This window comes from Rhynchophorus ferrugineus, unplaced genomic scaffold (assembly GCF_030347505.1).
Source record: "Rhynchophorus ferrugineus isolate W39M unplaced genomic scaffold, kcgeb_rfMv2 rfM3, whole genome shotgun sequence".
Lineage (NCBI taxonomy): Eukaryota > Metazoa > Arthropoda > Insecta > Coleoptera > Curculionidae > Rhynchophorus > Rhynchophorus ferrugineus.
This window is the reverse complement of record NW_027472582.1, coordinates 1,330,376-1,343,564: the sequence shown is the minus strand read 5'-3', so window position 1 is coordinate 1,343,564 and position 13,189 is coordinate 1,330,376. Positions and strand designations below refer to the sequence as shown.

Below are 13,189 nucleotides of genomic sequence, written 5' to 3'. Positions count from 1 at the left end.
TAAGGTCATTTTAATGAAATTACTTTTGAAAACAACGTATCGGCGATTCAGAATGCTGTTTGTAATTATTTAAGCGAAATAATCAAAAATTTTTCCGAATCAACTGAAAACTCAAAAATCTACTTTGAAAGCAAAACTATATGATTCTACCAGTCAAATCATGTTATACCATCCAAAAGATCAATTTCACCCACAATTACTAGTGTTGGGAACTATCGACTGTTTAGGAATTAACTACTTTTTACTATCGACTGTTTCAGTTTTTGGTTCAACTGATTTTACTACTTTACGATTAACATGCAATTAATAATTTCATTTTAAAGTAAGTAGAATTAGTTTTATATTTGAATGTTCTGTGGATCTGTAAAAACGAAAATAGTAATTACTATTTTCACTCGCTAGTTGTTTGACTATCGACTGTTTTCAGTCGATAGTTCCGAAGGCTAACCATTGCTGTATCTATATATTTTTCATTTTGACTGGGGTAACAATAAAAGACTGATTTTAAAATAATATATATTTGAAATCAACTAATTAACCACGAGTAATATTATAATTGTTAATAACATAGGATAATAACATAAGACCACTATAAACTTATCTTTATACTACTAATTAATAATCCATCACAGATAAAACTTAACTACCCTAAATAATAGCAGTAACTAACAGGTTCAGAAAACAAAAGAAAACCTCCCAATTAATTTAGTTGACGAAGGAAAACTATATATACATATATAAAGTTTTTTTTTAATTGATTAAATTTAAATGCTGTTTATGATTTGTTTTATCTGTGTTTATGTTTAATGTACATCTTACGACTGATTTATTCCAGAAGCTGTGCTTTGTTCTAAACTAGTTTCGGCTGAAGAAGTGTCTTTGTTGTTTTCAAGTTGCTGTTTCCACATTTTGGCATAAATTCCCTCCTGTCCTATCAAATGTTCATGCCTAAAATAAACAGATTGAGTCTTCCACACAAACCAAGGATTGTTAAGAAGTAAACATATTTCGAACAGGACAAGAACATACAAACGAGGTGATTTTCGCCACTCTGATTAATAAAAATTTCAAATATGATGCACTTACTTTCCCCTCTCCACGATCTCCCCATTCTTCAACACCAATATTTCATCAGCATGTATTATTGTTGATAATCTATGGGCTACTATGATGGTAGTTCTATCGGCACACATTCTATTTAAAGAATCCTGAAACATAAAAAATCAAGAATACGTCGACATCGTTTGGATTGTCAAACATTATCACCTGTATATTTCTTTCAGTCTGTGTGTCCAAAGCACTGGTGGCTTCATCCAGAAGAATGACCGCCGGTGCTTTTAGTAGCGTTCGAGCTATTGCCACTCTTTGTTTCTCTCCACCACTCAGTCTTAATCCTCTTTCTCCCACCTATTTGTAAACATCATTGAATAGACCACTAAAAATATTATGTAATAATACTAACTTGGGTCTCGTATTGATTGGGGAATGTCAATATTCTTTCGTGGATATCGGCTCCTTTCGCCGCTTCTATAACATCGGCGTCAGTTGCCGTCAGCCTTCCATATTTTATGTTGTACCTGTAATTTAAGTTTTAGAAATATTTTTCGACGCGTTCGACGATTTTGTTTACATGATCGTGTTATTGAATAAAACAGTGTCCTGCGGTACTACTCCGATGGCTCTCCTTAAAGATTCCTGCGTCACTGTTTTAATGTTGTGCCCATCGATCACTATCGATCCAGTTTCGACATCATAAAATCTAAACAGCAGCCTTATGATTGTGCTCTTTCCACTTCCAGAAGGACCCACCTAAACAAAATCAGAGAGTGTTATTGGTATTAAAGGAGATATTAAGTCTGATTGGGCTTTCTTCCCCTTCACCTCAGGAACTCCCCTAAAGTATATAAGACCCGTTAATTACTAATATGGCAATCATTTCAATAAATCTCTTATAGTTTCTGGGATATAGGGCACCGAAATTCATTCTGTGACTCTCCTGGGCTTTCTTCAGTATTACAATAATTAAATCCGAAATACTGAGAAAATTATTCACCAGAAGATCTTCCCTATAGTATGTAAGACTCACCAATTATGAATCTAGCAATCATTTCAATAAATCTCTTATAGTTTCCGGGATATAGGGCACCGAAATTCATTCTGTGACTCTCCTGGGCTTTCTTCAGTATTACAATAATTAAATCCGAAATACTGAGAAAATTATTCACCAGAAGATCTTCCCTATAGTATGTAAGACTCACCAATTATGAATCTAGCAATCATTTCAATAAATCTCTTATAGTTTCCGGGATATAGGGCACCGAAATTCATTCTGTGACTCTCCTGGACTTTCTTCAGTATTACAATAATTAAATCCGAAATACTGAGAAAATTATTCACCAGAAGATCTTCCCTATAGTATGTAAGACTCACCAATTACGAATATAGCAATCATTTCAATAAATCTCTTATAGTTTCCGGGATATAGGGCACCGAAATTCATTCTGTGACTCTCCTGGGCTTCTCTCCGCATTATAATAACTAAATTCGCCATATTGAGAAAATTATCCACCAGAGAAGCTTCTCTATAGTATGTAAGACTCACTAATTACGAATCTGGCAATTATTTCAATAGATCTATTATAGTTTCCGAGATAAAGTTCACCGAAATTCATTCTGTGACTTTGCTGGGTTTTTTCCGTTCCACAATAACTAAATATGCCGTACTAAGATAAATATTTACCACATAAGCATCCCTATAGTATATAAGGCCCACTAAATACCAATCTCCGCAAGTATTTTAATATATGTTTTATAGTTTTCAAGCTTTAGAGTCGCCGAATTTCAATTGTGACTCTGCCGAGCTTTGTTTCGCTCTATAATTGCTAAATACGCTATATAATTCACCAGAGAAACTTCCCTATGGTATTTCAATAAATCTCTTAGAGTTTACGAGATCTAGGCAGACGAAATTCATTCTGTGAGTCGCTGGACTTCCGCTCAACAATCAGCCCGCATGATTGGGTCTATTGTGAGTGTATCTGCGACCTTTCAATCGTTTTGGACATCGTTACTGCGTATTTACTATGTGGTTTAAAATCAAAAGCCAGTTTATAATTTTTTTTAAAGTTTAAGAAAAAAGCAATTCCCTAATTTCTTTAATTTCTTTAATAAAAGTTTTCCAGATAAAAATCTTCAGCACATTAATGCGGCCTAAAGAACGAAAATAGATACTGTAAATAACAGCGGACTGAAACTAAAGGAGGGGTCTCAGTGAATTCCATCAGGGCAGGTCACCTTTTGTGTGGAGAGTTGTATGAAGATTGTTGATCGGATATTTATCAGAAGAAACGCAAAACAACAATCAATCTTCGAATTCGTTAATTCAAAACTTATACTCTCTGGCGCCAAAATTGAACTAGAACTATACATTAGAAGCTATTTCTAAAAGGTAGAAGCTATGGAGACATAACAGGCTGGGTAAAGATTTCATACTTTTTTGTATTTGACTTTTTACAAACTTTTTGTTACCACTGTCGCCTATTTTTTAAATTTATCGGTACCAGGAAATTAGTTTAAAAGTATTTTGGCTTATTACCAAATGAAAGCGTAGAAAACTTTAAAACCATTATATTTCAATTGCCCCTTAAAAAAGCAAAAAGACCTAAAGAAACTCTATAAATTAGGCGTAATGTAAATATAAAAAAAATAGTGTAGGGTCCAGTGCCTACTAAATACCCAAACGTAGAATCAAATTAGAAAAAAATCAATATTAGAAATGTTTAGCACTCACCAAAGCAACTGTTTTTCCTGCTGGTACTGAGAAGGTAATATTTTTCAATACTAGCCGTTCGGGCACATAATTGAACGTGACATTATTAAACTCCACCAATCCTCTTTTAATAACCAGCGGCCCTGCACCAGGAGCGTCGATTATGTCTTGTTCCTCCTTCAACAGGTCAAACATATTCTCCATATCAATGAAATTTTTCTGTATCGACCTGAAATAATGTCATATATCAACTTTCTGTCCTTTTAAACATCTGGAGTATGTACCTGTAATAAGTTCCAAACCAATTAAGCGGGACATAGAGCTGCACTATATATGTAGCAAATAATACATAATCCCCAGCAGTGAGGGTATGCTTGTCTGCCACCAGATAACCGCACAATAAACTCCCAGCTAATAAACCTCCGGAAATAATTATGTTTTGAGCTGTGTTTAAGATATTTAGTGTTAAGTTAGCTCGAAATTCTTCATGCTAAAATAAATTTTATTAATATAACTCTTTGTATTAAACAAAGTATGTCGATTTACCTGATACTTGAAAATAACTTCCTGGAAAGCTTCAACTTCATAAGATTCGGCACCGTAATATTTGACCGTTTCAAAATTCAACAAAGAATCGACGCTCCTGGCTCTGGTCTCGTTATCAGCCAGGTTCATTCTTCTAATATATTTGGTTCTCCATTCCGTTACCCAAATGGTGATACCTAAAGATTAACCTCGAAAAATGAACCGATATAACTTGACGACACTCGAACTTACCGATATATAGAATCATTGTAACGAATACGATCAGGCCAAACCATAAATTGAACGCTACACAGAAATAAGCTACCGCGATGATAATGTCGATCAGTGTCGGTGCAATGGAGAAGAATATGTAATTCAATAGGTTATTAATACTGTCGGTTCCCCGATCCATAACTCTTAAGACTTCACCGGTTTTTCTTCCTAAGTGCCATTTTAATGAAAGGCTATGCAAATGTCTAAATAATTCAACCTAAAATATAGGGATATTTTTTTATTTAATTAGTCTCTTTTATTTAACTTTTTATATTTTATTATTTATATATTTTTTTATTTAACCAGTTGCAATTGTATTTACATCGTTCTTATATAATTGCATTACACTTTCTTTATGATTTAGGACAATGAATGTTTTTAAATTTAGGTACAAAAGACTTGTGCGGTAAAATATTAAGAAAGCGTCGAGTTGGTTATGGCTAAGGTATCAACTGAACGTGTACATCGTATCATTCACGAATATTTGGGTATGACAAAGCTCTGTAGCTTTCTCATACCCATTTGCACAGACAAAGTGGGTGCAACGCGAGGTCACTTTAGACCAAAAACAACGACGAGTTGATGATTCGGAGCAGTGTTTGAAGATGATCAAGCCTAATAAACCCGAGTTTTCGCGTCTATATGTAACAATGGATGAAACATGGCTCCATCATTTCACTCCGAAGTCCAGTCGACGGTCACCCGAGTGGACTACACACGATGAACCCGCTCCAAAGCGTGGAAAACTCAACAGTCGACTGGCCAGGTTATGGCGTCTGTATTTTGGGATGCGCATGGAATAATTTTCATTGACTACCTTGAAAAGGGAGGGACCATCAACAGCGACTATTACATAGCGTTACTGAACCGTTTGAAGGTCGAAATCGCCGAAAAACGGTCGTATTTGAAGAAAAAGAAAGTGCTGCTTCACCAAGACCACCGTGTCACAAGTCAGTGAAAACGATGGCAAAAATCCATGAACTGGACTTCGAATTGCTCCCTCATCCACCGTCTTCTCCAGATCTGGCCCCCAGCGACTATTTCCTGTTCTCATATCTGAAAAGAATGGTCGCTGGGCAGAAAATTTCCTCGAATGAAGAGGTGATCGTCGAAACTGAGGTCTATTTTGAAGCAAAGGACAAATCGTACTACAAAAATGGCATCGAAAAGTTGGAGGGCCGCTATAATCAGTGTATCACCCTTGAAGGGAATTATGTTGAATAAAAAGACTAATTTTGCCAAAAAAAAGGTTTTTTAATATGGTAGGCCGGGGACTTTTCAATTGACCTATTATAAGATTTTTGTTTATTGTTATTTAGTTAAAAATTAGGTAAAAATCTAATATATTAATAATTTGTGTTAAAACTTTGATTATCTTTTACTTTTTAGTGAGTTCCTTATTTATTTTTTGTCGGTTCAATTTTTTTGTTAAAAATATTTTATTTTCCCCTTTTTAGTGTTAAATACTCAATAAATTACGCAGTTACCTTAATTAAGTATTATAATGGGTAGGCTAAGTAAAGTTGAAGTCCATATGATGAAAAATAGGAATAAAGAAACAATGGTTGAAAATAAAGAACGCTTCAGGTCCCGGGATTTCTACCTAGCCTAGGTGATTTGATAAATGTTCTAACCAAACTAGAACAACAACAAAAAGTCGTTACCCCCCGCCTGGAATCGAACCAGCGACCTCCGTGTATGAACTGAACATTCTAACCAATACACCATTGAAGCAGTTGCCTGCAATATCTCTACGGCTTCCCATAAGATATGGATAGCTTATAAGTGCTTAAAAACAAACTGAACAGCTTATGCACTGAACGACTTCCGGTCTCCCATCATATTAGTTCAGCACTAACGTACGTGCCTTTGAAATTTGACGGTTTCCCTCGATTTCCCCGGATTCCACCATCAGATCCTGACTTGGTTCCAATGGGACCACTTCGGAAGTACACTCTTTCAAATAAAAAATGAATTTTGAAAATTGGTCCATAAAAATATAAACAAATATATACAGTGAACGGAACAGGACTTGAGAAGAACGAACGAAGCGACTCTTATAAATCTTCTGCAGATGTCAAATGAGTCCTAGAAAATCAATGGCATAAAAACATTGACCTAAAAATGTTGAACTTTTCTTCGCTATTATCAGTTTCAATGAAAAATACTCTATCATTAATTTAAAGCCTGTTTTAATTGCTAGTATATGTTGTAGATATAACCAGCCTGTAAATTTACGGCGACCTGATAATGGTAACGTTATAGACCTAATTAAAATTAATTAATGTTAAGTAATTGTTATTTATTATTTTTGAAATATTATCGGACATTAATGGAAATCTGTTCGATATTCAATACGGGGTCCGTCTCCAAATTTTGAAGATTATTTCAATAAAATAAGAAATAAGAAACAGTTTCTTAAAGAAGAAAGGGTAATGATGCGATTTAATACCAGGTACGCCATCTGTTGTAATTCCGTAAAAATACATTTGAAAGGACAATGAGCCTGTTGCCAAATCTAATTATCTATACAAAAATATATGGTACTTACTTCTATTTCCCTCGTAGTGTACTGTGATATTCTTATCCACAAAAACGAACGTATGTTATTTAGGAATCCCATTCCACCAGTACCGCCACCTTGCAAAAACTTAATTCCAACATAAATGAGGATCAAATCCCATCGGAACGGGGAGTTTTCGTTCTTCTCGTTTCCCTTCAGTGAATTGACTAAAAACGAGCGTTAAATGTTAACTTTGAATAACATATTATTGGTACCATATTACCAATTAGTCCGTTATATAGCGGGACATAGACGTTGATTACTCTACCGCCAGCCAATAACAAAAAACAAACTAAGACTCGGAATTGTAGACACATATCCTTCTTGGGCCACATAAATGGCATTAATACTCCCATCTTTTTCCAAAAATTGTTCCATGTTGATGGATTATCATTTCTATTCTGAAAATTATTTTTTATGCATTAGTCATCACCCCTATTTTAAGAATCACTGCCGGTAATGTATTTTTGTTTAAATACGATTATAACTTTAATAAATGATAATTTGTGGAAACATCGTAAAGCAATTTGTCTTTTTTTTTATTATATTTTATATTCTCTTTCTTACCAATTAAGATTGGATCGATTAGCTCTGAACCAAGCTTAGGTTTATCGACTAGTGAGTGACTAATATCTATACTAAAGATTTAAAGCAATGTTTTTTTTTATATTATATATAGATGGCATGTAGAAAATCACTTCATTAAGCAATCTTCTGTATAAAATATTATCTTAATTAATTAGTATTATTCTAATGCTTATTCTAAACTCTACATATGTCCAGTAATCAGATCAGGTGGTGTTAAACGTTTTAGTCTACGCACTTCACTATCACGTCGCATATTTAGCTGATTAGCGAGTACATTGGGATGCACTGACACTCTTTCGAAGTACTTCACACAAACACGTTGGATTACACTCGTTATAGGTTCTAGAGGAATATCGCGTTGTATCACTTTATTTGAAATATAGTACGGAGCATCAACAATGGCACGCAACACCTTATTTTGGAACCGTTGAATGATGGATATATTAGATTTGCTAGCGGTACCCCATAATTGAATTCCATATGTTCAAATGGGCTTGAGTATAGACTCATACAGCAATACCTTGTTATCTAATGATAACTTGGATTTGCGCCCAATGAGCCAATACATTTGATATAATTTTAGTCCTAGTTGTTTCCGTTTAGAGAGTATGTGCTTCTTCCAGGTTAGGCGTCGATCTAAATGCATACCAAGATATTTAACATGCTCTGCTTGGGGGAGTTGACGATGATTGATATTCACTGGTGGACATGTTTTCTACGCAGGGTAAACGTTATATGCGTGGATTTTGATTCATTGGCTTTAATGCGCCATGTCTTCAACCATAATTGTATTTGCTCCAGGTGGGTTTGTAGGTTTATTGATGCTGTGACTGGATCTTCATGGGATGCTAAGATTGCTGTATCGTCTGCATATGTTGCCACAGTAGTTATTTTTGTGGTGGGCAGATCAGCCGTATACAGAAGATACAGTACTGGACCCAGTACACTACCTTGCGGAACTCCTGAATATATGGGATTTAATTCGGTATGTTCATCGCCTTGATTTACAATAAAATATCTGTCAGTGAGATACGATTTTAGTAGCTGATAGTCCGGATGAGGGAGAAGTTTCTTTAGTTTAACCCGCAAGCCCGTATGCCATACTTTATCAAAAGCCTGAGATATGTCTAAGAAAGCAGCCGAACAATATCTTTTGGCATTTAGGTCAGCGTTTATTTGGTTTACAAGTCTATGCACTTGTTCTATAGTCCCATGCTTATTGCGAAAGCCAAACTGATGTTCTGGAATAATTTTTCTTTTTTCTATTATATAGTTTAGTTTTTTTATGTATAATTTCTCGAAAACTTTCGAGATTATTGGTAATAAACTTATAGGTCGGTAGGAGGTCACATCTTCTGGTATTTTTCCTGGTTTAAGTATCATTAATATTTTAGCTACTTTCCAGATACTAGGGAAGTAATTAATTCGTAGCATAGCATTAAATATAAATGTTAATAGTTTTATAGCCTTTTCTGATAGTTCTTTTAAAATTTTGCCAGTAGTTAAGTCATAACCAGGAGCTTTTTTAATATTAATCTCTCTCATTATTGTATGTTTAACTTTTTTGACCGTTAATTTCTCGTGCGGTAAATCCATTTGAAATGGCGAATCTAGAAAGCTAGTAATTTTATTTTCGTCATCTTTATGTAGCTGAGACTGGAAAGGTTTAAAAACATGTTTTAAGTGTTTTGAGAAAATGCCGGCCTTCTCTTTATTGCTTGTCGCCCAATTATTTTCGCTTGTTTTAATAGGTGGATTATGCTGCTGGGATCTCCTAAGCTTTTTTGTTGCTTTCCACAACGAATAGTCTGTAGCCTCAGTTGATGTCAAGTTTTCTAGGTATTCTTGAATGCCTTGGTTCTGTTCAATTTGGATTAGATCTCTCAGCTCTTTTATGGCCCTACTAAAGTTTCTTTTATTCTCTTCAGTCCTTTGCTGTTGCCAATTTCATCGTAAAAGCAATGTTAAAAAAAAAACTATACTAATTTAATGGTATCTCCCCTCCATAAAACAATATTTCTTATATATTCTAATCAATCACTTAACAATCATATCAATAAATTTTGCCTTTGGAATATTTTTTAATACTAAAAAAAAATACGTTCCACTTTTCAAAATATATTAGTCCCATTATATCACAATAAAAATATATCTTTTCACTTAATGGGACATTATTGTAATTTAAAAAACATATCTTATTGAAGGTAATTTCAATAAATTTTTTCGCGTTATTCAAATTAGTTCATTAAACTATAATAAAACTTGAACATTCAGTCATTAAGTTAGTTATTATGCCGGAACTCATAATAATGTATAATCAAACAAAATTGATTTAGAAAGGCTTACCGTAGGAACAGCTCTAGTTGAATCATTTAATCTAAAGTAATCGATGTTTTGAATGATGCCTGGTGCCTTTAAACCCAGTATGAACAAAATTAAACATGATGCATATCTCAAAATGAATAGGGAAAACTGAATTTTCTGAGATAAACTGAAATCAAATAACAAGAGTGAACTTATGTCAAATTTCAATGGGAACAGTACTTACGTTTCTAAATGGAACCACCAATTTTTATCATTCAAACTTAAAAACACTAAATTTTCTCTAATAAATAAAAGGGCCCAAAAGGAAAGCAATACAATGCCATGACCTCTGGTAGGCACCGATGGAAGCAAATAATGCCTTTCAACTCTAATAATCCAAATTGAATAACTGTAAGAAAATATAACCAGTACCAACGATAACACCTAAGAATAAAACAAATTAGAACTAATAACCATATCTTTTTAGTAAACACTTACCATATATCCATAAATAATCTTATTATCTAAAACTGTTAATGCCAATATAAATCTAATAGCATCTAAAAGGGGCAAAAATATTGATAAAAAGATTTGTAGGTAATACAACTTAGACTTGGTTAAATGATTAGGAGATACTTCTGTCCCATACTTCTTATATATACATAACTGTATGGTACCTGTAAATTAAAATATATAAACATCATATTTAACTGCAATAACATTACTAAAAGAAATTAATATTTTACTGTGAAAGCTTTCTTCCTCAATTTGAAATAATAAAATAAAGTAACAATATTGCTTTTGAAAGATATGCTAAAATTTCATAATTATAAATGTATAAATAACCTACAATGAATATATTGTATTTATAAATAAAAATCATAACTTCAGAAATTGAAAACCATAATAAATAATAATTTCTTATCTAAAACATTATCATATATGAAATTAGAGACAGAAATTATATTTACCAGCTATAAGTATAAATCCTGCAATCACGGAACTGGAAAGTGTGTTTAGAAAGCATTGATTAATACCATGGTTGATCCAGACCTCCCAAATAGTTATATTTGGGGGGCAATAAGTAAAATTATGCAGATTAACTGTCATTTTTCTAAAATAATACAGAATATTATTAATTATATTAAAATAATGTCACTAATATATAGTGTAACAAGCCGTAAGATTAAATCTCGTGCATTTTCTTATCAAAACACCTGACGTTACAAATGTAGAGCCAAATATATGTATACAAAACTAAAGAATAAAAAACGTAGTCAACTGCATTTAGTCACTAGATTTGAAAATACACTGTCACTTTTAAAATACATAAGTAATGATATTAATTAATATATTTGTACAAGTTTACTTACTGACCAATATTAGACACTGCAATTATTCATAACTAAAGCCAATGTATACTTTTCTTCACGTTTTATTATTTTGCGTTTCTATTTGTTTAGTCATTATATTCGGTAAGTTTTAGGTTATGTAAAGAAGTATTTTTTGTTGTAGGAATCTATTTTCATTATTCATCGTGTTATATCTTGTAGGTTATAGATGTCGTAATAAGATATGAAAAGAATTAATAATAATAAATACAAATATACCCTACTAATCGAAATTATTATTTTTATTAAATCCTTTTAAATACCTGTAATAAAGTTTTGCATTTTCATTACAGAAATCTGTTTGTTAGGTAGTGGTTAGTTTTGTAGAGCGCCAGAAGGTCGCGGTGGTACGGATGTTTCTATTACATATAGCTATGTCAAGATAATTCTGGTATACTGACTGATACTTTTGTAAAAGATATGTTTTATCAGTTATAAAAGTTATAATGGAATAATATCGGCGGTAATCTTAAAAATTACTTATAAAAAAGACTACGCTTTTACCGATTTTATTAAAACTTCACATTTTTACCTAAGTCGTGTAGAAATAATTTACTTCGTAAGTTTTAGCTTAAAATTTAATTCGACAAACTTTCACTACTCTGGTAATCAAACAACGTATTTATAATGTTTCAGAAACGTGACTTGAAATCTCGAGCATTTCGGATAGTCACCATATAGACTGTATTTAATTCACCGCCTAGTAAAGGAAATGGTTATTACATATAAACGTTTTACAAAATACGTATGTAAAAAGCTAGATAAATCAATTACGTTTACGGAGATAATTAATTCATAAGGTGAATGTCATTTATTGATGGTCGATTTTAATACATGGTTACATGAATTTTATAAACAATTAATGATAATAATGTGTATATGCTAATTCTAAATAATTTTAGCTCTTGGACTTGAAGGTCAGTGAACTAAATTAAGGTTTGCGTTTTTTGTTGAAACGATATTCTTACGATAAAGAAGTGGTTAATGAAGTTGTTCGATTTTAATATTGATTATGCCGAATTTTGCTTGAAATATTGCAAAAAGTTTGAATTTTTTGTTTTAAAGACTTCAAAGTTTGATATTTATTATTGCAATCGGATTATGTTTGTTTAACAGTATTCTAACCTATCTTCTTACGATTGTTTGTGATTAATGCGCCTTATGAATAAAAGAAAGGCTCAAAAATCATATGAATGAGTATTGTAAGGATCTAAGAAAACTTTCTAGGTAGTTTAAAGTGGATTACTCGTTACTTGTTTACATGCTATGACTTGCGGTTCTGTTTTTCTTTTACTTTGTCTCTTATCTGTCTTATTAATCTATTATTTACTCTTACTATACCTCTTTTAAATATGTATGTAGATTTTAATACATTTTTAGCACGGTTATTTAACATTTTTTTGGCATAGCCAAACCTTTTTTTCGTTACCTCTGTGACTATATTTCTCATGATGAGCATATTAATGAATTCTTCTCTATTGATCTCTAATCCTTAAATAAATGTGTTGTATTATTCATTTTCGAGTTCTCATTCTTATATTTTTCTTGGTTTTCTATAGTATTCGCCATTGTTATTGTCTTGGTCTTTCGTTATTTCCACCATTTTAATTTTTTGATGATGGTATGATCATATTGTGATTTTCTTTTTGGTCGTTCATAAGAATGATTTTTCAAATTTTGACCGAAAAACAAGATTTACTAGATGGCACTTCATCTACAAAAAAAAACTCTAACACCGCCAATAACAAATTTAATGAAAAACGTAAATAACCACCT

At 32.6% G+C, this 13,189-nt stretch overlaps 1 protein-coding gene across 2 annotated transcripts; it reads right to left on the bottom strand.

The window, feature by feature from the left end:
* Positions 1-502: 502 nt before the first annotated feature.
* Hmt-1 (ABC transporter ATP-binding protein/permease Hmt-1) lies at positions 503-11,683 on the bottom strand. 2 transcript variants are annotated; one of them, XM_076398151.1, is made up of 16 exons: positions 11,400-11,683; positions 10,994-11,136; positions 10,521-10,699; positions 10,267-10,466; positions 10,065-10,209; positions 7,354-7,531; positions 7,119-7,297; positions 4,547-4,784; positions 4,316-4,491; positions 4,054-4,259; positions 3,791-3,998; positions 1,631-1,809; positions 1,463-1,577; positions 1,267-1,407; positions 1,087-1,208; positions 503-948 (listed from the first exon to the last, which is right to left on the bottom strand). In XM_076398151.1, the coding sequence occupies exons 2-16, from the start codon at positions 11,130-11,132 to the stop codon at positions 816-818; spliced, it is 2,538 nt and encodes an 845-aa protein (XP_076254266.1). In that variant the 5' UTR covers positions 11,133-11,136; positions 11,400-11,683; the 3' UTR covers positions 503-815. The 2 variants fall into 2 exon arrangements, with proteins under 2 accessions (XP_076254266.1, XP_076254265.1); XM_076398150.1 differs by having other exon boundaries at positions 11,396-11,674.
* Positions 11,684-13,189: the final 1,506 nt, after the last annotated feature.